This window comes from Oreochromis aureus, linkage group 23 (assembly GCF_013358895.1).
Source record: "Oreochromis aureus strain Israel breed Guangdong linkage group 23, ZZ_aureus, whole genome shotgun sequence".
In the NCBI taxonomy this organism is placed as follows: Eukaryota; Metazoa; Chordata; class Actinopteri; order Cichliformes; family Cichlidae; genus Oreochromis; species Oreochromis aureus.
Window position 1 is genome coordinate 44,806,259 of NC_052963.1, and position 21,780 is coordinate 44,828,038.

At 40.3% G+C, this 21,780-nt stretch overlaps 2 protein-coding genes across 3 annotated transcripts; both read right to left on the reverse strand.

Annotated features, from left to right (window-relative positions):
* Nucleotides 1–478: 478 nt before the first annotated feature.
* Nucleotides 479–8,164, reverse strand: haus5 (HAUS augmin-like complex, subunit 5). Its single transcript, XM_031743408.2, has 20 exons — nt 8,038–8,164; nt 7,814–7,943; nt 7,669–7,731; nt 7,439–7,471; nt 7,288–7,312; nt 7,039–7,162; nt 6,379–6,538; nt 6,194–6,287; nt 5,781–5,872; nt 5,643–5,697; nt 5,410–5,537; nt 5,228–5,309; nt 4,475–4,629; nt 3,999–4,161; nt 3,750–3,830; nt 3,471–3,616; nt 3,216–3,312; nt 1,960–2,098; nt 1,670–1,802; nt 479–769 (listed from the first exon to the last, which is right to left on the reverse strand). Exons 2-20 carry the CDS (start codon nt 7,909–7,911, stop codon nt 667–669), a joined length of 1,971 nt encoding a protein of 656 aa, XP_031599268.1. The 5' UTR covers nt 7,912–7,943; nt 8,038–8,164; the 3' UTR covers nt 479–666.
* Nucleotides 8,165–9,205: 1,041 nt separating this feature from the next.
* On the reverse strand, nt 9,206–18,213 carry LOC116323156 (fizzy-related protein homolog). Of its 2 annotated transcripts, none has more exons than XM_031743430.2 (14): nt 18,031–18,213; nt 16,407–16,507; nt 14,278–14,397; nt 13,643–13,706; nt 13,417–13,544; nt 13,227–13,309; nt 12,976–13,159; nt 12,817–12,882; nt 12,631–12,733; nt 12,300–12,484; nt 11,968–12,201; nt 10,129–10,233; nt 9,945–10,037; nt 9,206–9,858 (listed from the first exon to the last, which is right to left on the reverse strand). In XM_031743430.2, exons 2-14 carry the CDS (start codon nt 16,464–16,466, stop codon nt 9,817–9,819), a joined length of 1,467 nt encoding a protein of 488 aa, XP_031599290.1. In that variant the 5' UTR covers nt 16,467–16,507; nt 18,031–18,213; the 3' UTR covers nt 9,206–9,816. The 2 variants fall into 2 exon arrangements, with proteins under 2 accessions (XP_031599290.1, XP_031599289.1); XM_031743429.2 differs by having other exon boundaries at nt 13,417–13,547.
* Between the last annotated feature and the right edge of the window lie 3,567 nt (nt 18,214–21,780).

Genomic DNA, 21,780 nt, shown 5'->3' on the forward strand with positions numbered 1-21,780 from the left:
GCCCAGGCGAGAAGTATCGGAAAATAAGCCCAGAGACAATGGTTACCGTTTTTCGTATTTAAAAAAAACTAAAGCCTGTCTCTTTAAATTCGGCGGCAGCGCTCTGTCTTGGCGTCCGGAAGCCAGAGTAGGAGTGAAAAAAAAAATTAAAAAAATTAAAAAAAGTGAAAAATTGAACTGCGCAGTCGCAGCGATGGGAGGAGCTGAGTTCACAAGAATCAGATTGCTCCACTCCCCCTTCACTGCTACAAAGGAGCAGCGCTACTCCATGCAAAGGATGGTTGCACACTCCACAACGGTGCCCACGAATACGAGCTCGACGGTGGACCGAATGCCGACTGTGAGAAAGATCGATACAGGGCTATTGATAGACACCTACGGCTCATTCAGAGGGCATTCACAATGGATTCAGCTTGGTTTTCCAACGCAGGAGCCAGAGGCAGTTTTAAACAACTTCAATGGATATGAGGACGCAAAGAAGAAAGGAACAAATATTTCGCTTCAAAAGGGTTTATTAGTGACTGATTTACACATGGTAAGACATTAGGAGTAATGATGACAAATGAGAGAAAAAACAAACAAACACCATTTGTGCATTAAATATCTACAACACAGTGTTCATTCTACCACTGAAAGGTGCTGAAAGGAATCCATCATAGTATTCAACTATGGGGACTTTGCTGCTAGTTTCCACCTTTGTAACCACTGCTGAAAAGTCAGTCCTCCTTTACTGACCTCAGGAAGAACATGCTGGGCTGGCCTTTCCCACCTACAACACACAAAACAGGGAAGTTAACCAGAGAATGAGACGCTGGACTACTGAGCAAGGGCATGAATGGAAAATAATTAGAGCCAATAAATTCAGTTAGATATTGGCCTCAGATAGATGTACTGGCATGAATGTTTTGGCAGGGTTAAATTCAAGCCATGAAGTCATTTACAAATGGTGTAATCACCTGTGTGTAGATAGGCAAGTTAACAGTAAGGTTTAAGACTTAGTTTACTACCAATGAATTAAGAAAGCTGGTCTTTTTTCTTTTCTTTTTTTTTAAATAGATTGAGCTGCAAAACTATAATTAGATGAATTAAACCACTATCAGCCAGTTTCTGTACCTGGATTAAGCTTCTACATTTTCTACAAAAAAATCTAAAATCTAGAAGATCACCAGTAAAAAAAGGTTTTAGTCCAAGACTGTATATTCACTCTGGAATAATGAGATGTCAGTCAGTCAGTAATAATCAGAATCACTGACCAGGTGTAATTTATCCATCACATTATGGTAACCAGTTAAAAATGGCAAGTACATTTATCTCTTCATAATGGACTCCAGCAACAAAAGCCTCGTCAGACAATCAATGAAAGATCATTAAAACTGCCTAAATCACTTACATTTGGAAAGAAAAAACACATACAAAAGTGTGCACGAATAATCTTAGTATTGTCTAAAGGTTAAACCAGGAAGTAGTTCTAATGAGTGTTTAAAACATGCTTTTTTAGTGATAACTCATCCATTCACTTGCAGATGTTGTTCAGGTAACTGTGTCACTCTAGGTAATTCCCAGATCTCAATTTGTAAAAATACACCCAGATTAGAAAGGAGAAATCTCGATTAAGCAGCAATTAAAATAATAATAATAACAGGTCATCGATTTAAGAACTGTGTCTCACCAATAAGAGATGGCAGTTTTGACTTGGTCCCCATAAGAAAGGCCCTGTGCACAGCGGTGAGTGAGCCCTCTGACTCTTGGTACCAAAGACTTGAGAAGCTTTTGGTCCTCCTCCATGACTCTGGACAGGAGAGCTAAGAGTGCAGACAGACAGCAGTATGTTACTAAAAATCCACCGAGCATTTTATTTTTTGTGGAAATTTCCTAACATATTAAGTACGTGTACACCAAACACTGCCCTCATTTGTGTTTAAAGCAAACGCTTCTCTCTTGATAAGTTCTCCTGGTTACCTTTTTGATCAGATGCCTCCAGCTGATCCGCTTCCTTCTTTATCTTCTGCAGAGTGGCAGAGTGAAGCTGAAGTAACTGACGGAGAAAACGCAGCTCAAGCTGTTGTGAGCGAGATCGGGAACACAACTCCTCCGGAGCCTGAAGTTGGGTGTGAAAGTCAGAGAAAGTCAAAAAAGTTACTAGTATGCAATATATGAGGAAAAATAAAAAAGTGAAAAAGGACACCTCCCAGCAGCTTTGGTATATGTAACTCTATTTTCCTTCTGCTCAGTGAAACTGGCTTTCAAAGATGCAATTTTTGTCATCTCTGGTTGTGAGGGGTTCAGCATCGATCAATGACAGTCCGTTACAATCACTTAGGGCACATTTAAGAGTTGGCTGCAAACACTGATTTTGTAGAAAATCATTTGAGAAAGATCCACAGGAAAACACAAGTGATGTTAGGATAGTGAGACGGTCACAAAGTCCCTTTAGAAGATTTCTTTGGAGGCCATTACCCAGGCAGCATGACTGAATAAACTGTTTTAGTGACTGAAATTACAAGTTGAATATTTTAAAATAATACAACACAAAAATCATGATGTCACCAGTTCAGAACAATGCTCCACTGACTGACATCTACTTTTACTGAAGCAAATGACTCAGTCACACTAAAGTAAGATCATCATAGTAACCTCCTTTCAGCAAAGGAAGGAAGGAAGAATGAAGTGGTTGCCCGGTGACTGCATTTAATTTTTTTTAGCGTTAAGCAACCGACTCCAGCTGGACGCCCTGAGTTTGAGCATGCAACACTCTCAAACTCTGGCGACCACCTTCAATCACAAGGCGACTGCAAAGGTTGTCTGCAAATAATCAGTCTAATTTACAAACACAGACAGTCTGCCTGAATGATGCAATCATTCGGAGTCAGCTGAAGAGAAGAGCTCGTCTGCAGAGCGTTCATTTGTAAGAGAAGACTCTAACTGCCTGTCGATTTGCAATAAACTGCTGACCTGCAGTAACTACGTCCCCATTTGTGAAAGAATTTGTTTTAAACCTATGAGGTTCTGGCTGGGCTCTTAATGCAAGTAATTAAATGAATTTCTGTGGTATTTAGATGGTAAGGGAGGGACACAGATTTGCAATTTTCGCTAATTAATCACCATATCATTACAAACAGATTGCAACCGTAGCAAAACATGACTGTGAGAGTGAGCAGAATCAAAGAGAAAACAGTAAAACTGCAACACTTTACACACTATATGCCAAAAATCACCTTGTACAGAGGGAATGCCAGACTCTGACACAAGCTGCTGAAGGTCGGGGACTGCAAGCGATGGATGGACAACCATGATGCAGGAATTCGTTGCATACTAAACAAAACAAAATGGAATTATATTTCTGGTCAGTGAATGTCACCCCTGGACAAGGACAACAATTAAATATGTTTTTGTTTTGATTCACTGCAGCTGGGGCCACAGATGTACCACCAATGAGGCAAATATAGGGATACCAAGCAACATGCTCATACCCTTCGATAGTTCTGCGGTCCAGTGAAAGAAGTGAAACTGCTCCCATCTGTCTGGCCTCCTTAGACACAGCGTTCCTTAGACTGTTGGCTGCAGCGGTCACATCTTCAAATTGTGGCATTAGTTTTGCCTGGATGAATTCCTCTAACTGAGACAAAACGCAAAGATTAAAATCCTCAGAGTGCTACAAAAAAACATAAGAATTAAATTTTAGTCACTCTCGTTTTTCACCCCAGACTGAAGCCTCTCATCAAACATATTTCACTGTCATTGATCCTGACCTCTCTGTGAAGATGAATCAGCTGCGTCTTTGCTGTCGAGTTCCCCTTAATCAGACCTCTGATCTGCTCTTGTCTGAGAAGCTGTAAAGACAAGAAAGCAGAACATGATTATTTTTATGATGTAACAAATGCTGACGAAAAGTCAGTCTTCTCACACCTAGCAAACATAAGACATCTAGACCAAAGATCTACAGTATATAATACATGTAGAAAATATTTCATCCAAAAATACTGTCTGTCAACTCTCACCACTAGTTGTCTGAAGTCCAGTATGCTCTGCCACTGGCTGCGAAGGCTTCTTAGCGCCTCCTGTCGACTTTGGGCATGTTGGTCAAGTTGGATGCAGCGGTCTCTGATATAATCCCTGGCAGCTGCCTGCATCACACACTGTAGTTCCACCTCAAGAGCTGATCTAAGAGTTCAGAGCGCAAGGAAAATAAAAAGCACAAGTAGAAGACAAGACAAAATTATTGCCTCTAAAGATATTACCACTAATTAAAATGAACTCACATAGCTGTTTTCAAACAGGATGCAAATACAAAGTTTAAAACTGAGTTGACAACAGAAAAATTGTATCGTTCAGATAAAAACAACAATAACAGTGGCTGTTTGTTGGACCTTTTTTTCCCCCCTCACAGAAACCCAACTCCCAAGTTGCAGTACTGCAAAAAAAAAAAAAAACAAAATGCATGGCAAAGGCAGAGATTGAATTGGAATGAACTTACAGTGCCAAGGAATCATCCTGGAGCTCATCTCTAATACTGGACACCTCGAGCTCAGCGTCCTTCTTACGGGTTTGCAGCTGGTTTTTGAGCTGCTGGACTCTGGAGCGAGTCTGGGCCAGTTCCACCAAGCTCTGCTCCACTTCTTCCCACGCAGCCTGCAGCAACAATCACATGCGGGTCCATGCATAAAAAGTTACCAATCGCAGATTCCAGGAAAAAGAAAGAGATGATCATGGTTTGATCACGATTTTATGTATCAGGACATAATGTGTGAAAAATAAGTCCACCCTTACTGCTTCTGCATATTTCATTAACTGATCATCAGCAAATGTGAGCACCACTATAGAAGCAGAACTTTTGGCACTTTGCGGTTCAAATATGTGCCACCACTGTTGCTACCCATGAGGGTTTATAAGTCCCTTCCCAAACAATTTAAAGTCAATTATCCTACAGTGAGAAAGATTATTCATGATACCCTTGGTATCTACAAGCTTAGTTCTACAAGCTATTGAATCATATGGTGTGTTTAACCTTTGACAGTGTTTCTGCATTTTGGATTCGTTTTTGTTAAATCAACAATGATATGGTTTAATATGCCATGTGCTCTTGTTCGTCTCCGTTTGTATTTACCTCATTTTAAGACCAGGTAGGGACCAGATTATTTTTATTATGTCCTGATATGTAAACTGTTAACAGGGGGTGTGAACATGGTTTCATCTGCGTTTCTGTTGGTATACTGCAATGTGACCGCACCTCTAAGAGGGTTTTAACTGGTGGTAACTCATTTTCCTCTTCTGCTGACATATCCAGAAGGTGGTCGCTTTCATAGCGGAACCTGCATGCCAAAAAACAAATAAATTTTAAAAATGCATTACACTGAAAATCGGAAATCTTGAAGCATGACGTGAAATGAAAGATCCCAATCACTGCCTTACTGCAGAGCTGTTACATCCCGTGTCACGTCCAGAGACGACAGTTTCTCCTCCAATACCTTCTGCTCTCTTGAAGCCAAATACAGCAGCACTGATAGAACATGGTTTGGAGGGTAAGCACCCAACATGTTCTGGTGACACAACAAGCAACAGCATATTAATGCAAAGTCAAAATTAAAGACAATGTTAACACAAATACAAAAATATTTTGTAAAATCAGACACAAACACACCAACCTCAACAGCACTCAGCCAGTACTGGAATACAGCAGTCCTCTGCTCACGGGTCATACTACAGGGAAAACAAACAAACACAAAAATAAATACATTTTAAAAGCTGAATAACTTAAGTCGAGTACAGTCTGTGGTCCTTACTGTGTGGCTGCAGAGTGCTGTGTTTTCGATTCACACTCTTGTAAAGACTGATAGAAGTGGACCCTGTCGTCACACAGCTCTCTCACATCACGCTAAAGAAAGAAAACAAAGGTAATGAATGATTTCATGAAGTCAGCAGCTGATATGCTACAGTTGCCTCGGTAAGCAACTAATTCCAGATTTGTGCGAATGTTAAAATTTCTCCCAGCATACATTAGGTAAGGTTAGGTGAAGTAATGTTGGGTTAACTGGTAACTATAAATTGGCCCCAAGTCTGAATGTCTGTCTGATGGATAGAAAACACACAGAGCGGCTATACACAGAGCCTCCAAAGCGGCTGTATTTGCTATTTCTGTCTGATAAACATTCTAAATTTTAAACTTAAGTAAAACACAGATTCGGGCATGTTTTACCAGAACTTGTGCCTCTGTTGCCACTTTGACATTGAGGTTGTCATTGTCTCTGTTGCAAGAAGATTTATCAAACAGCACTTCAATTTCTGCTTTTCTGCAATAAACACACACACAAAAAGAAAAATGTGTAAAAGGTATTGCGTCTCTTTTTCACTTAAAATGTATTAGTAAATGTTCTGCCTTACCTGGCCATCTGTTCCAGAGCCTGGCAGTGCACACTGATCTGTTGCACATCATCAGAAAGATATTTGCGGCTTGAGATGCAGCGCTGCCTGAAAGCCTGAAGCAGCAGCTCTCTGCGTTGGCCGTCTTCCACCTGGGCCCAGGTTCGACTGATAGAGTTGTCTGTGTAATCACAGCAGAAAATGCAGCTATTAAACGCAAATGGCAAAATAGTAGACAAAAACCTTTTCAGCCCTTTGTGGTATAACTAATATATTTGAGCTGAACTTGTCACCATGTGAAATGTGTGAAAAAGATATTTTTTCAGAACTTCTCTCATTTTAACTTTAATTATTTTATCTTTATATAAGAAAACAATCACAAGGTGCAACTCAGTACATTTTTAAAGAAACCATATACACAACATCAGACATGTTTGCCTCTAATCAAAGTAGTGACAACACATCAAATTCATAGGTGTTTTAAAACAAAACTGTGTTAACACAGTTATTCCCAAATGAGTCCTGCCAAGTCCAAAGACATGCACGGTCTTTGTGTTAGTGTCTAATGTGCACTGCGTGTCACTCAGCAGGATAGGCTCCAGTCCCCTCACAACCCTGACTGGAGGAAAATTATGGAGGGATGGCTGGAAGTCCAGCCCACAGTACATATGTTGGACTAACCTTGTGTGGCCATCTGCTCCTCTGTAACGCTCATCTGAGAGTCCAGGTGACTAATCTCTTCTTTCAGCTGCTCTATCTTCTTCTGGAGATCTTTACGCTTTGCAGCCTCACTCTGGCCCTCAGCCTGACAAGACCGCACACCAGTAAACACAAACATAGCTTTTACAGAAACTCCCCTTTGTGAAGTGCAATCACTAACAATTAAACTAAATTACAACTGCTGGGGAAAAGAAATAAGTTGCAGCCTACCTCTTTGTCTTGAAGCGATTTATACCTAATAACAATGTCAAGGATAACAGAGCAAATAAATAACAAAGAAAGGCAAAGAAAACAAAACAAAGAAAGTCTGTTGGAAAGAAGCTGGAAGCTTTGCAGATCAAGTCAAGACCAAAAAGGATACCACTGAAGATTGCCACGCATGATCCTCACATTCCTAAAAAGACAGAAATCAGTCAGAGATTGCAGTTTATTTTAGAAAACAGGCCATTCATGCAAATGTTTTTTCTTTTGTAATGAACCAGAGTCCTGAGTAAATGTTTGAGGACAGGAAATGAGCCGTGTTCTAGTTATAATTTAGTGATCAAAAGGTTTAAAAACAAAAACAAAAAGCAAGCGAGAACAAAGTCTCACCTTTGCTGGAAAACATGCTGGATGACATATTTCCATATCGACTTCCCCGTCCCAACACAGAGTCTGGAAAACAATCAACATTAGTTCAAGGCTAAAAAGTTAGGTAATAACATTGATGACAGGTAACATAAGTGTAGATACCTACGTTTTAAAATAGCTGTCATTAGGCAGTCTGTCCGGGGACAGCCCAAACTCCTCTGTCGCCCAGCGTTTCAAGTCCTGAACAAGATTTCTGTCTGCCATCCTGACAAATAACAGCTGGTAACGAGCTACAGCTAAAGCGAGAAACAACAACAGGAGACTATTATCATCAGCCAGCGTAGTTAGCTTAATGAGTGCACGTAATTCACAGATGTCCCTCCAACTTACCGTGCTCCCACGAAAGATGCCTCTTTAATTCAATAAAAACAGGTTACGGTGCTCACACGGGAATATTTTTTAACCTAAACCTACTCAAACTTTCAAGTTCCCGCCTGTCAACAGCATTTCCGATTAACGACCACAGAGGAAGAGGAAAAGGAGAAGTACCGCCACCTGCTGGCTTGGAGAGCAATCACAACTACAGCCATTTGCTGTCATCAGCACAGACTGTGCCTTAGCTTTGATTTTACACAAATATCTCACATGATGAAAATCATGTAATGATCCAGAAGCCAATATTCATTTTTTTATTTTTAAATGTGGAGATGATTTAAAAGATGTTGTTTGTCATGTTATTTATTGCACTGTTTAACCCAAGAATCTAATGTGCTAATCACATGGCATCTAATCAGGGATATTTGGCATATATACATGCTCATGACAACCTGCTGAAGTTCAAACCAAGCATCAGAATGGAGATGAAAGGCGATTTAAGTGACTTTGAATTTGCCGTGTTGATGTTAGAGGTCAAGGGAATACAACTCGTTTCACCCAAGGGATGCAGAAGAGCACCTTTGAATGCAGATGAGCTACAGCAGCAGAAGACCATACTATGTGCCCATCAGCCAGGAACAAGAAATTGAGGCTTTAATTCATACTGGCTCATCAAACGTGAACAACAAAAGCTTGGTAAAACTTTGTCCGGTCTGATCAGGCTTAATTTTTGCTTTCACATTCACACGGTAAAGCCAGTTTGATGCAAACAACATGAAAGCATGGCATCACCCTGCCCTGCGCGAGTGGTTCAGGCTGGTTGATGATGGTGTGATGGTGTGAGGAATATCATCTCGGCACACCGGATCCAGAAGTATCAGCTGAGCATCACTTAAATGCGACAGCCTACCTGAGTTCTGCTGCTGACCATATTCCCTTATGACCACAGTGTACTCATCTTCTGATGGTTGCTTCTGGGGAGGATAACGTGCCACATCACAAAACTCGAATGATCTAAAACTGTTTTTTCTTAAACACTGCAACAAGTTTACCAGAATCTCTGAGGAATGTTTCCAGTAGCTTGTTCAATTTATGCCGCAAAGAAATTATAACAATTCTGAATGCATTAGCGGGTTTTCCATCCATGCTGTACAAGTTGTGAAATAAATAAATATACACAAAGTCAGAAAGTGGCTCTTTTATTTGTTTTACTGCAAATAATCAGCAATTCAGCAGACGTCTAAATGCACAGCATTAGACTTTTTGTATTCAGTCACCTCCTCTCAACCACAGTCCAAAGGTCACAATAATCATGGTGCTTGGTTTTTTTGTTTGTTTGTTTTTTTTAAATTTACTCATAGTATAACATGTCATTAAATCACTCCAAACTTCCATCCTATGAGAAATGGTGTAAAAATAAGTCTCTGAATGTCTGTTGTATAATAAGTATGTTAAATAAATTAAAGATGAGGTAAACAAAACACATTTCAGATGATATCAATATTCTTAAGGCTTGTGATTTCTAGTTTTGTATACTGACAAAAGTTTAAATAAAACAAAAAACACCCACTTTTACATTTTTTAAGCATATAATAAAAATAATACATTCACAGCAGGTGCAAAAGAATTTTTCACACAATTTAAAAAAATAAAGCTAGGTGTTGCCGTCATTCCCTTTGTGAAAAGAACACTCACAATAAGCCTCTGATTGTACTGTATGTCTTTAGCACCAGGCGGATGAGCTATCCGCCGATGATGGCAGGATTTTATTTCTTTTTAAAAAGGTGCTTGAAGTCACCGTATCTTCTTAAAGAGATTTAAAACTGATACAGATTCCTGAAACAAAAAAATGAAGAAACTTGGTTAATGTTTTCAGCAGGTATTAAAATGGGCGGGGGGGGTTGTTGTTAATGCGTTCTCACCTTTGTCGAGCGCGTTTTATTGAAAACGTTCCAGAAGCGTAACGTCTCGTCTCCAGCTCCCGTCACAATCGCCTCACCGTCTGGAGACATGGCCTAAAGAGTACAACAAGTCATTAGAATTTTATCTTAATAATGTTCTTATTTATATTATCAATGGAGAAAAAAACAAACAAACCAGACTGACCAGGTAGAGCACTCGGTAGGAGTGTCCTGTAAGCTTGGCCACCTGAGTGAGAGCTGGATATTTCCACACCAAGATTTGATTCTGAGAGTATCCGTGGGTGCTTACCTGAAAAAGAAAAGCATTTGTTTGCTTTTTGTTGCTTTTAACAGTGAACTCGTTTGTGTATGTGTGATGGACCGAGCTGAAAAAGCAGGAGTCACAGGAATGATCAGAAAATGGGTTTTCATTTATTTAACCCAAAAAATTCTATTTACAAACAGTAAATGTTGAGCTCATGAAAGAGTTCAAAGAAACGGTGAACTGTGACCTCAACAAACCAAACAAACATAACAGACCTAAACAGGAAATGACACACATAACAGCTGATCAGATCACTATGACACAACAGGAGTAAGTAAACAAAACACAGTCATAAACCACAAAGACGATGCAGCACAGTCTAGTTTGTTAATAAACTAAACACCAAAGAAGAAAATCAAAACAACTAAACCCTAAACTCAAACATTTAATTACAGAAAACACACATTCTCCCCCTTCAGCAGGAAGTGGTGGTGCGGTCCAATCATCCCCTCTATGCATTTCACTGCTTTTGTTTCCTTTACCTGTTTCTTACCTGCCACGATCTCTGGGAGTGGCCAGACAAAGATTATACAAAAATCAAACCAAGAATCAGAGTGAATTGGTATAAATACATAAGTAAACTAAATGTGTGCGCTTACAAACAAATGTATCCAAACCAAACAATAAACTTACTGCAAACTAAAGTGTGTTATTTTGAATAAAGAAATAAAGAATACATAAGAGTTACCGACTTTTATAATGCAGTCATGGGTTTGGCCATCACAGTATGTAAAGGCGATATAGCTGAACTAACAGAGAGATTAATCTTTGAAAACCTCTTCTTTCTCTCGGGGTCGCCACAGCAGATCATCTGCCTCCATCTCAGCCTATCCCCAGCATCCTCCTCTGTCGCACCAACCCTCTGCATTTCCTCCTTCACTGCATCCACGAACCTTCTCTGTAGTCTTCCACTATCCTTCCCTCTGCACATGTCCAAACCATTATGTTACCGTTTTATGGGGTAACTGTTGAACCCATTCTCCATAACGGAGAACCTTTGTGTCAAACTCGGATCACAAATTCAAAATGTCATTAAGAGGGCTGGAAAGATGATTAGCATGCTCCATCCATCTTCCCCCCAGAAGATATCTGAAGAGTCAGTGATCGAGTGGGGTAGGGGGGGGAAAAATAAATAAATAAAAAAAATCACTAAAGATATAAATCACGTCCTTTATAAAGAGTATGACTGATGAAGAATAAGGTATGAGACTCCTGCCTGACAGAATCTGTCATCCTGCTCATCACTAATACAAAATGATTAATCTCTTTATTTGTGTATTTAAAGTTCACATTAAATCAAACATGACAGTTACCTTATATGACAGTAAGACTCACCTACTTGCCAGTCTTGGGCCCAGCAACAACAAATCAGTAATTTTACAGCTATTCTTAATTCTGAAGTTGGTCATTTTCAATAAAACACACAAAACGGGATTCATTCTGCACTCGTAGGTTTACGCTAATTCTGCATGCAACGAAACAGAGTTTTGAGTTTTAATCTCTCTCACTCATGATCATAGAGCTGAGGTCGATCCATGCAGAAGCCCCTGGAGCTGGCCAATCAGAACAGCTCTGTACATGTATACATGTATTCAATCAACTTCAAAAAGAGCTCTTAACGTATCGCTGCTGACCTACAATTTTAATCAGTGTCTTTACAATTACAAATGGTAATAAATCCACGGACAGCAAATCCACTGTGGATGTGGGGTCTCTTACCAGCTCATTAGCATGTTTGGACCAGGCCAGGTTGCAGACCTGAGAGCCGGTGTCCATACACTGCAGCGGCTGCGATGTCAGGGTATTCCAAAATCGAATGCAGCGGTCGGCGGTGCCGCCGCCCGAGGCAAGCAGGCCGTGCTGATGGGGGGACCAGGCGATGGCTTTAACTGCAGCCAGGTGATCGGTGTACGTCTGCACGGGACTGAGCGACGAGTGGTTCCACACCAACAGCTAAGACCACAAACCGCACACTCATCATCAGTGAGCAAAGCAAATCCATACAGTCGGTGTGCTTGATTAAATATTACAAAAAATTAAAAAACCTCTACCTTGTTGTCATTGCCGCCAGAGGCGAGCAGCTGGTGGTCAGTGCTCCACTTCAAACCGCACACTTCCTGTCTGTGTCCCTGCAGGCGCCTCTCTGACTGGAGCGGAGGCATCCGCACGTCTCGTTGGAGGATCATACGATCTCGGCTTCCCGAAGACAACTGGTCTGCGTTCCAAGCCAGAGCTCCTGTAATCAGAGTAACTTTAACTTAAGCCTCAGCTTGGACACAGTGCTCCGCTTTAATGACCTCCAAGATGTCTCAACTTTATCCAGGCTGATTTTTCAAGTATTCCTTTAGGATCATTTCTGAAGCCACGATCACGCTAACTCACCAACTCTGGCTGTGTGGCCCTCCAAGGCAAAAAGCTTTTTGCCAGCAGCAGCATCCCAGATCTGAACATAGCCTTTGTGAGTTCCCACAGCTACAAGGTTACCCTAAAACAAAGAGCAAAGCATCTTCTTAATAACAAAAAACAACTAACAGGTTTTTTTGACAGTAGTCTGCTACGTGTACTTACCCTTTCAGACCATCCGACTGATGTGACAGAGTCGCCCTCTACTGACAAATCGCACAGCCTGGTCACCTGAGGAAACTTAGCTGGTGAGTCACTGTGGCACAGCACAGCAACGATATAAACAGCAACAACAAACAGAAATATACGCTCCAGTATCGGTACCTGGCTGGTGCATGCGCTCCACAGGTAAACACACGTGCCCAGCCCCACACTGAGCATATTGAGAGCCGACCAGTCCACCAGGTTAAGATAAAAGTCATCCTGCAGCTCTGGAGCGTCCAGGACTTTAAAGGGAATCTTGGAGATCTTGCGAGTTGCCTTCCTTGGTGAACGCAACAACTTCTGACTGCAACAGGAAGTTCAGATATAACGTGACTCCAAAGTGTAGGGATGATCTCAAACAGCGCTCTTACCTTTTATTGCTGACGGGTGATAACGAGTAGGGAGAGATGTTGGTGCCGTCTTCTGATGACAAGCTTTTGGTGTTGAGTGAGTACTGAAAAGCAAACATGCGTCATTAGAGCTAACAGAGGTCTGATTAGAGCACACAAACATGCTGCGCTAACAGTGCAAGATGACCGAGAGAATCTGAGACTTCCATACAGAGAAGAGACTCCTCTTCTCGGGCGGGGACGATTGCAGACGTCTGTCCTCCGTCTGGGGATCTTGGATCTTTTCTATTCCTGCTCCCAACAGCTCATTCTTCAGCAAAGCAGAGTAGGCCAGCCCGTCTGCTACAGAGACGACAGCAGTGATATTTGATTCATGTGCAGATATAAAAGAATAACAAGGAAACAGCAAAACTTTGACAATTTCAAAACATATTCACCTTTGATATTATCAGAAGAGGCATCCTTTGTTTTTTTGTTCACAGTCGGTGACTTCTCATTTTCCTGCGCATAAATCATGAAGGTTATTGATCAATTCATAACATTTACACTGTAAATTATTTTATACAGCAAACCAAGCAATCATCATTCAATTCATTTTGACCATTTTATACATTTGGAAAACAAACATCACAACTTTAGAAAATAGGAAATAGGAAATCTGAGTTTTCCCTCCATAACCCGAACCAGCCGACTTCCACGGCCATTAAATTTCCACTAATTCATGAAGTTGCTGTCAAAGCCCAGAGAGGAGCAAACTCATCAGCAGAAATTCATATTTTCACAAAACACTGGAATCCCAGTTAGGTCATAATTCTTTCCAACTCTGTGGAAATTGAGACAGTTTTCCGACTGTCGGCTATTTTCACTGTTTAAATAAATCACAGAAGTGCTCTGTGTGATGTTCTTTAAGTTTTTCAAAAATTCGTGAAAGTGACAAAACAAAAAAAAACACAATCTGGATGTGCTCAGTGTTTTTCCACAACGTCAAAATTAAAACATGAACCACTGGGTGTGTCCACACAGCTCTCCTACAAAGCTCCTCCAAAAACCTGCACTTAAAACACAGTCTCACGTTGATCCTGTGAAAGTTGATATTCCAGTTTGCTCCCGCTCTGGTCGGTATGAATCGGTCTCCCAGCTTAGTGGGCGAGGACAATGGGGAGCCGGCGGCTGTCCGACTGTTCTGCAGTTTCTGCAACACAAACATTTATCATTAAGTAAGTTAGTTTATGAACACATAGAGGTTTGGTTAGTGATTACGTCATCTAATATCTAACTTAACCTCCTAAGACCCGAACTCTTCCACAACATCCATCCATCCATCCATTCACTTCCGCTTATCCTTTTCAGGGTCGCTGGAGCCTATCCCAGCTGTCATAGGGCGAGAGGCGGGGTACACCCTGGACAGGTCGCCAGTCTGTCGCAGGGCCAACACACAGGGAGAGACAACCATTCACACTCACATTCACACCTAGTGACAATTTCGATTATCCAATTAACCTATCCCCACAAGCTGCATGTCTTTGGACGGTGGGAGGAAGCCGGAGTACCCGGAGGGAACCCACGCAAACACGGGGAGAACATGCAGACTCCACACAGAAAAGACCCCAGCCTGATGACCCCATACTACAGCCAATGTGTTTACTTTATTTCATTTGTAAAACATGTATATACACACTATATACACACTCACACACACACACACACACGTAGAAAAACATATTTAGTATACACATTCAGTAATGTATATACCTTTATATATTGTACATATATTTATTACTTTTTAGATCAGCCATTTTTATATTTTGCTTGTTTTACGTTATTGTATTTTTGCACAACTCTGTTGCTTGTGAAGCTCGCACACAAGAATTTCACTCGCATGTACTGTACCAGTGTACCTGCACATGTGACGTGACAATAAAAGTGATTTGATTTGATTTGATGGTGGAATTGAACTCAGGACCTTCTTGCTGTGCAGCAACAGTGCTAACCACCGTGCCACCGTGCTGCCTCTTCCACAACATGCAATATTTATTTATTTATTTATTAACCTTTATTTAACCAGGAAGATCCCATTGAGATTAAAAACCTCTTTTTCAAGGGAGACCTGGCCAAGATAGGCAGCAGCAGGTGTCTCACAGTTACAGAGATTACTCAAACATAGGCATCAACAACACACATGCAACAATAAGTGAAAGAAAACAAATAAAATAAAATTCAATAAAAAATTTTTTTTAAAAAGGCAGTTAAAATGACAATCAATCTAATTAATATCAAAGAGAAATTAAAAATGCATCTTCCACAACATGCATTTTTAATTTCTCTTTGATATTTGGGCAGCACGGTGGCACGGTGGTTAGCACTGTTGCCGCACAGCAAGAAGGTCCTGAGTTCAATTCCACCATCAGGCCGGGGTCTTTCTGTGTGGAGTTTGCATGTTCTCCCGTGTTTGCGTGGGTTCCCTCCGGTACTCCGGCTTCCTCCCACCGTCCAAAGACATGCAGCTTGTGGGGATAGGTTAATTGGATAATCAAAATTGCCACTAGGTGTGAATGTGCGAGTGAATGTGAGTGCGAATGGTTGTCTGTCCCTGTGTGTTGGCCCTGTGACAGACTGGCGACCTGTCCAGGGTGTACCCCGTCTCTCGCCCTATGACAGCTGGGATAGGCTCCAGCGCCCCCCGCGACCCTGAAAAGGATAAGCGGAAGCGAATGGATGGATATTTGGGCATATTGGGGCCCGATGAATGTAAAAACAAAGAATTTCCAGATTTTTTTTTTTTTTTACCTTATTTTTGTTTTTAAGAAAAATGAGAGCCACAAATGAGGATATTCATTTAAAATTTTGATAGAACAGTAGCAGTATAATGTCCTCATAATTGGATATCAGGCCCATGTAGAGCAAAATTGAGTATTTTGGTCAAAATAACCAAAAATGAAGTGATGTCCATATATGTGGACGGCAGGTCCTAGGAGGTTAATAATGTCACACATTCAGCACTGATGCAAATCTTTATTAAGTTCCCATACTACAGCCAATGTGGTTACAATTTCTAAGTAGATAAAAGAATAATTCTCTACAATGAATAAATTAATAAAGCAAAATTCAAATCAGATGAAGGGATGGAAAAAAAATGACACTTTATCATATTATTAAGGATGAAAACTAGGAAAAGGAGGAGAAACTAAGCGAACGACTCACAAAGTTGTCATTCTCGATGTTAATTTGGCGTAGGAGGCGATGTTCATAGTCGGGATCCATCCTGGACCCTGAACCCTCAACTGCAGTGTGGGAGGACACAGCTGTGCAATACAAACAGGGGAGTTAATAAATAAACAAGCAGTTTAATCGAGATTAGGGCAACAATGTAAAAATCATCTCATTTTGATAACACTTTCTTCTCAACCACAATCTTTGCCTAAAAGTTTTTATGGACCAAATTTTGGATATATAAAATGAACGCTGTGAAATTTTTGTGTTTTAAGATATTTAGATTTTACAATCGTCCGCCCCTACCATAAAAATAAATCAAGATATATAATTTGGAACCGATACATCAAAAAGATCAAAAGTTGAACAAAAAACAGGCAGTCACATAGAGTACCATCTGAAAACTCTAGGATGGTGTTTTATTTGTATCACACTATGTGCTGACATTTTTGTTTTTGTCATATTTACTCATTCCAGCATGAAAGTTAAGTAAAAATATGGAGATTTCGATGAAGAATTTCAAGTTAAAAGTGTTCAACGTGATTTATTTTGCATTACTGTGAAGTATGACTTTATATTGTTTGGAAATGATCACTCTTTTGCAATGTGAATGTATTAGTTTGTGCTCAAACATGGGACTTCACAGGACCGCTTTGACACTTTTAAAGTACCCGTCCCTAATTAGTGGTTAATTTTCATGGTAAGAAAGCCCAAAGGATACGTCAGACTTTTATCTTTAATCGTTTTTGAGCTGTCCAAGTTCAAACATTGCCTGAGATTTCAAAGTGTGAACAAACTTGCTGGAAATCCCATTTTTCTAATATAACTATCTAGAAAAGCATCTGATAAATGAAGCTTTAAACTTCACAGAAATCTGTATATATTACCACAATTTGGAGCATAAAACTTTTAGGTAAATCTGCGATGGTCGAGCAGGAGGACCATGATGGCTTGGGAATTATATTGTGCCCGTTTTTTCTTTCGTTGTTTTGTGGTCACATTTTGGTTGGACGCAGTCAGAAAATTAGAGTAAAGACTGAGTGTTTTTCTGATTTAAGTTTCAAAACTATAAAAGCAAGAAGTTTATTTTTTTTTAACATTGTTAAATCGCTATCTTGATGTTGTAGCAGGCTATTTAAAAGCAGCAGTTTTAGTGCACACCTGCTAACCGTGCACTGCAAAACAATCGATTATAGTGAGTTAACACTCTGTTAACTTTTATGACCCCGTCTTTATATCTTTTTTTTCTTTGTACAAAGGTTGCTAATTGGTAAGAAGTTTATATTTTCTGAATGTATAATATATGGTGCATTTTGTTTGCATGTTGATTTTGCTTAAAAAAAAAAAAAAAAAAAATTACTCAACTTTAAATAACCAGAACATTTAGCCTCAACTACACCAAATCAGTGCTAGTTTCAAAAGCACTGATTACCTCAGGGTAACAGCACAGCTCATTATTAACCAGTTACGAGAATCTAACATGTTTTAGAGATTCATTTGTAGCTAAATGTCTTCAAAGACGCTCATTTGCGATAAATTAGAAGCAGGTAATGATAACTACCGTTAGCTTACTTAGCTAAGGGCTAATCCGGTCATATTTGTCGGGACAGCATACCTAAAACGAGCCAGCTCCGGCAGACCACCTCCGGACAGAAACAGCGGGGACAGCCCGGCGAGCAGACGATCCGGACCGGCTATTTAAAACCATTCAGGCTCAGATGCCGCTTGTTGTTGTTTAGCTGAGGTCTACGTGACTTTGCATTGTGGGAGTTTTGTGTCACTCCGGTGACGTACATCATAACACGGAAGTGTCCATATTTATCGCTGATAGCAGGATGCCGTAAGCTGGGATACTGGAGTCAGCTACCGGGAAAAAGAAGTGTTTTCAAAGTACTGATCGTGGATAAAGACTAACACAGTTAGGATGTTATATTTGTCCCAATATCTGTGCTACAGTTAAAGTCTGGTCATAAATTAGTCTCACCAAATGGTCCAAAATAATAAACTGGAAGCAGTTTAACATCAACAGTCATGCTGGGAACTTCTGATGCAGCTCAAACTTAAATAAAAAACATTAAAAGCGAATACCTACCACTATTGTGTTTCAGCTACTTGTAATACCCAAGTTTCAAGTATAGAGGGAGCACTAGACCTATAGATAGATGTCCACGGCATACATCTTTAGAAGAATAGAATAGAATAGAATAGAATAGAATAGAATAGAATAGAATAGAATAAATAGCCACTTTATTGTCATTCAGCACATACACCAGTTAGTGCACATCAGAATATAATTTTGGTGCTTTTATTCGCCATTGACTGTACAATATAAATAACAAATAAATATAGATCTAGGGTATGAAAAGTACACGTAAGAATATAAGAGAAATCTATATACATTATTGAAAAAAAGAAAAGAATAAAACTTGTACAGTATACTGGGAAAATAAAACTAAAAACATACATTGCAAAGCAATAATAGCAGTATTTAATTTTAATAACTCTAAAAGAACTGCGTGCACAATTTTTATTTTTTTTATTTTTATTTATTTTTTTGGATCCACATATCACAGTAAGCAAATGAAAGTATTTTATGCATTTTTAATGAAAACCGATCACAAACTTCAGTAAAGTCAGTGGTTTCAGCTTCTGAAGATCTACTTTCAAACTGTTTAAAGGAGGGATATTGGATATATTGGACAAAGAATGCTGAATAAGGAGGAAAAGAGGAAGACCACAGAGAAGATCCATGGATGCAGCAAAGGTGGACATGCAGAGGGATCGAGTGAGATGGAGGCAGATGATGTGCTGTGGTGATCCCTAAAGGGAGCTGCTGAAAGAAGAAAGACGGGGTTCAGAGAGAAATCAGGGAATCAATAACAAAGTACGAGTACTCTGCTGGTCCTGCACTGAGAAATTCAGCTGTAGAAATAAAAGCTTCAACTACAATGATCTAACATTATGTTAAGAAGAAATATCCTCTCTGCTTTCATTTTTCCAGCACAAACCTGTAGTGTAATGTCTTAGTGAAGAACACTCAGTAAATCAGATGCTTAATATAAAGTGGTATTGTAGCTTCACTTTCTATTTGGGGCTTATTGTCTGCTGCAAACCCTGCTGAAACAAAGTAAGATCGCAGCTCTTCTGAGTAAAAATTTGCAGATGGAGTGACTCACAATGAAATATTTGATCATCTAATCAAATCTGAAGCCTGGTCTTGTTTTAAGAGAGTCTGGGTGTATTTTTAGACCTGACAGCTTGCGTGTCCCACTGTCCTGCTCTAGATTATATTGTAACAGGATTATAGAGTCATAAAGTGAGTGTGTGTGTGTTTGAATGTTGCATGCTCATCCAAACGCACTGCTGAAAGTACTTTTCTGCCACCGCCTCCCTCCATACAATAAAGTGGCCTCTGAAATGCACAGCTAATGACCATGCAGCAGTAACAAAAGCCTGAGCACTGGGCCTTTAATGCTGCCAATTGTAGTGATGATAATCACACACTGAGCGCAGAGAGGCCCCCCCCCCCGAACTTCACTGTGTGTTTTCTGGTGAGTGGGCCTAAAGAAATTTACCACATCAGACACACAACATAGTCCTGCAAGTGTGAACGAAGCATCACCACACACACGCACGCACGCACACACATACACACACACACACTCTCTCTCTCTCTATCTATTTGTCCCCCTCAGACACACCCACACAGCACTGGCGCCAACAACTAAATCCCCCACCCCTTTTCCTCCCTGCCCCCGTTAGCTGACCTCTAATTATGTCATGCGAAAAAGCTGTGTCCCATTGAAAAGCTCTCTTAATCAAACCCAATTAATTCCGCTTTTTTCCCTTATTATCCTTTGCAAGGAACGCGTCTTTCCAATAAGACTGTTAACTCCAGCCGTGGCGCTTTCAGATCTACTCGGGTGCAGGAGCAAAATAATAGACTGCACAATTAATCAATTAGTCATTAGGGTTTCAGTTGTTCCTAATGAACACAGTTGCTGTGTAGAAGAGGGGCGTTAGAGAGGCCTCAGAGTTCCTCGTCTTTCTGTTTGGAAATGTGTCTACAAGTTGAATTCTTTGACTTTCACCGCTGTCCTGCACAAGAAAACTCAAAAGGGTTCAGATGAAAGAACTTTATGAAGTTTTTATTGTTACACTACTGATCACGTTGGGATGATGTTTCTGATTCCTGTTTCTTTTAGGATCAGGGAGTCTGGACATGACTGACATATTATCAAAAAGAGTTTCTTTTGGTGTATTTTGGTAACTTACGTGATCAAAAGATTGGCTTCAGTCATTTAATTGACTTCCTGATGTGTCACCTGTGTTCCTGGTAATCGGCTGGTAATGCAGAGAGGTTTGCATGATTAGGTCCTGAGACGTTAACTGGGGCACAGAAGAGGTAGAGGACAGTTGGAGGGTGAGTTTATTTCACATTCTTTCAGTATGTAGAGGTGCAGTTTATACATATGGTAAAGCCTTTGTTAGCATAAAGCAGAGGCTTCATTTGCTTTATATTTATTTATTTTATTTTTAATAAATGCCACCTTTTTTTGCACCACTCGTGCCTCAAGACTTCTTCAAACATCCCTTAAATCTTTTTGGTGGCTGATATTAACAGCTGCCCCCTCTTTGGGGTCTTAGTGCGACACACCCCCATTACCACCTCCTTGAAAGGCAGTTTGGGAATACCAGGTGCAGTAAGTTTAGGGGTGGGTGTGGCTCAGGTTGGTGGAGCGATCCTTGACTCCTCCAGTCCGCATGCCGAAGCATCCTTGGGTAAAGTGCAGTTGTCCCTGATGGGTTTGTGTGAGTGTGCATTTTACATATCTTGGTTTTAGGGAACTATGACACTTAAAAAAGACAAAAGATGTAAATGGTAAATGGACTGGTTCTTATATAGCGCTTTTCTACTCATCTGAGCACTCAAAGCGCTTTACACAACTTGTGCATTCACCCATTCGCACAAGCACATCTTTCTAAGTGCTTTAGAGCTAACATTCACACACATTCGGAGAGCAATTTGGGGTTAGTATCTTGCCCAAGGATATTTGGCATGTAGACTAGGGGAAGCCAGGAATCGAACCACCAACCTTCCGATCAGTGGATGACCTGCTCTACCACCTGAGCTACAGCCAGATGTCATTGTTTATGTTTAATCAGCTTCCTTGTTGTGTAATGATCCAGAAGGATTTATTGTTCCAGGTATCAGGGAGGATTAAAGGTTGTGTTCCTGCTTCTTAATGCAACGCCACATTTGGTGATTTATTGTCTGACATCGAGCAATATGTGGACAAGACAGATTTTTCTGTAGTAATCACATGTTCAGATTATATTGGATAATGTTTTGGGTGAGCACATG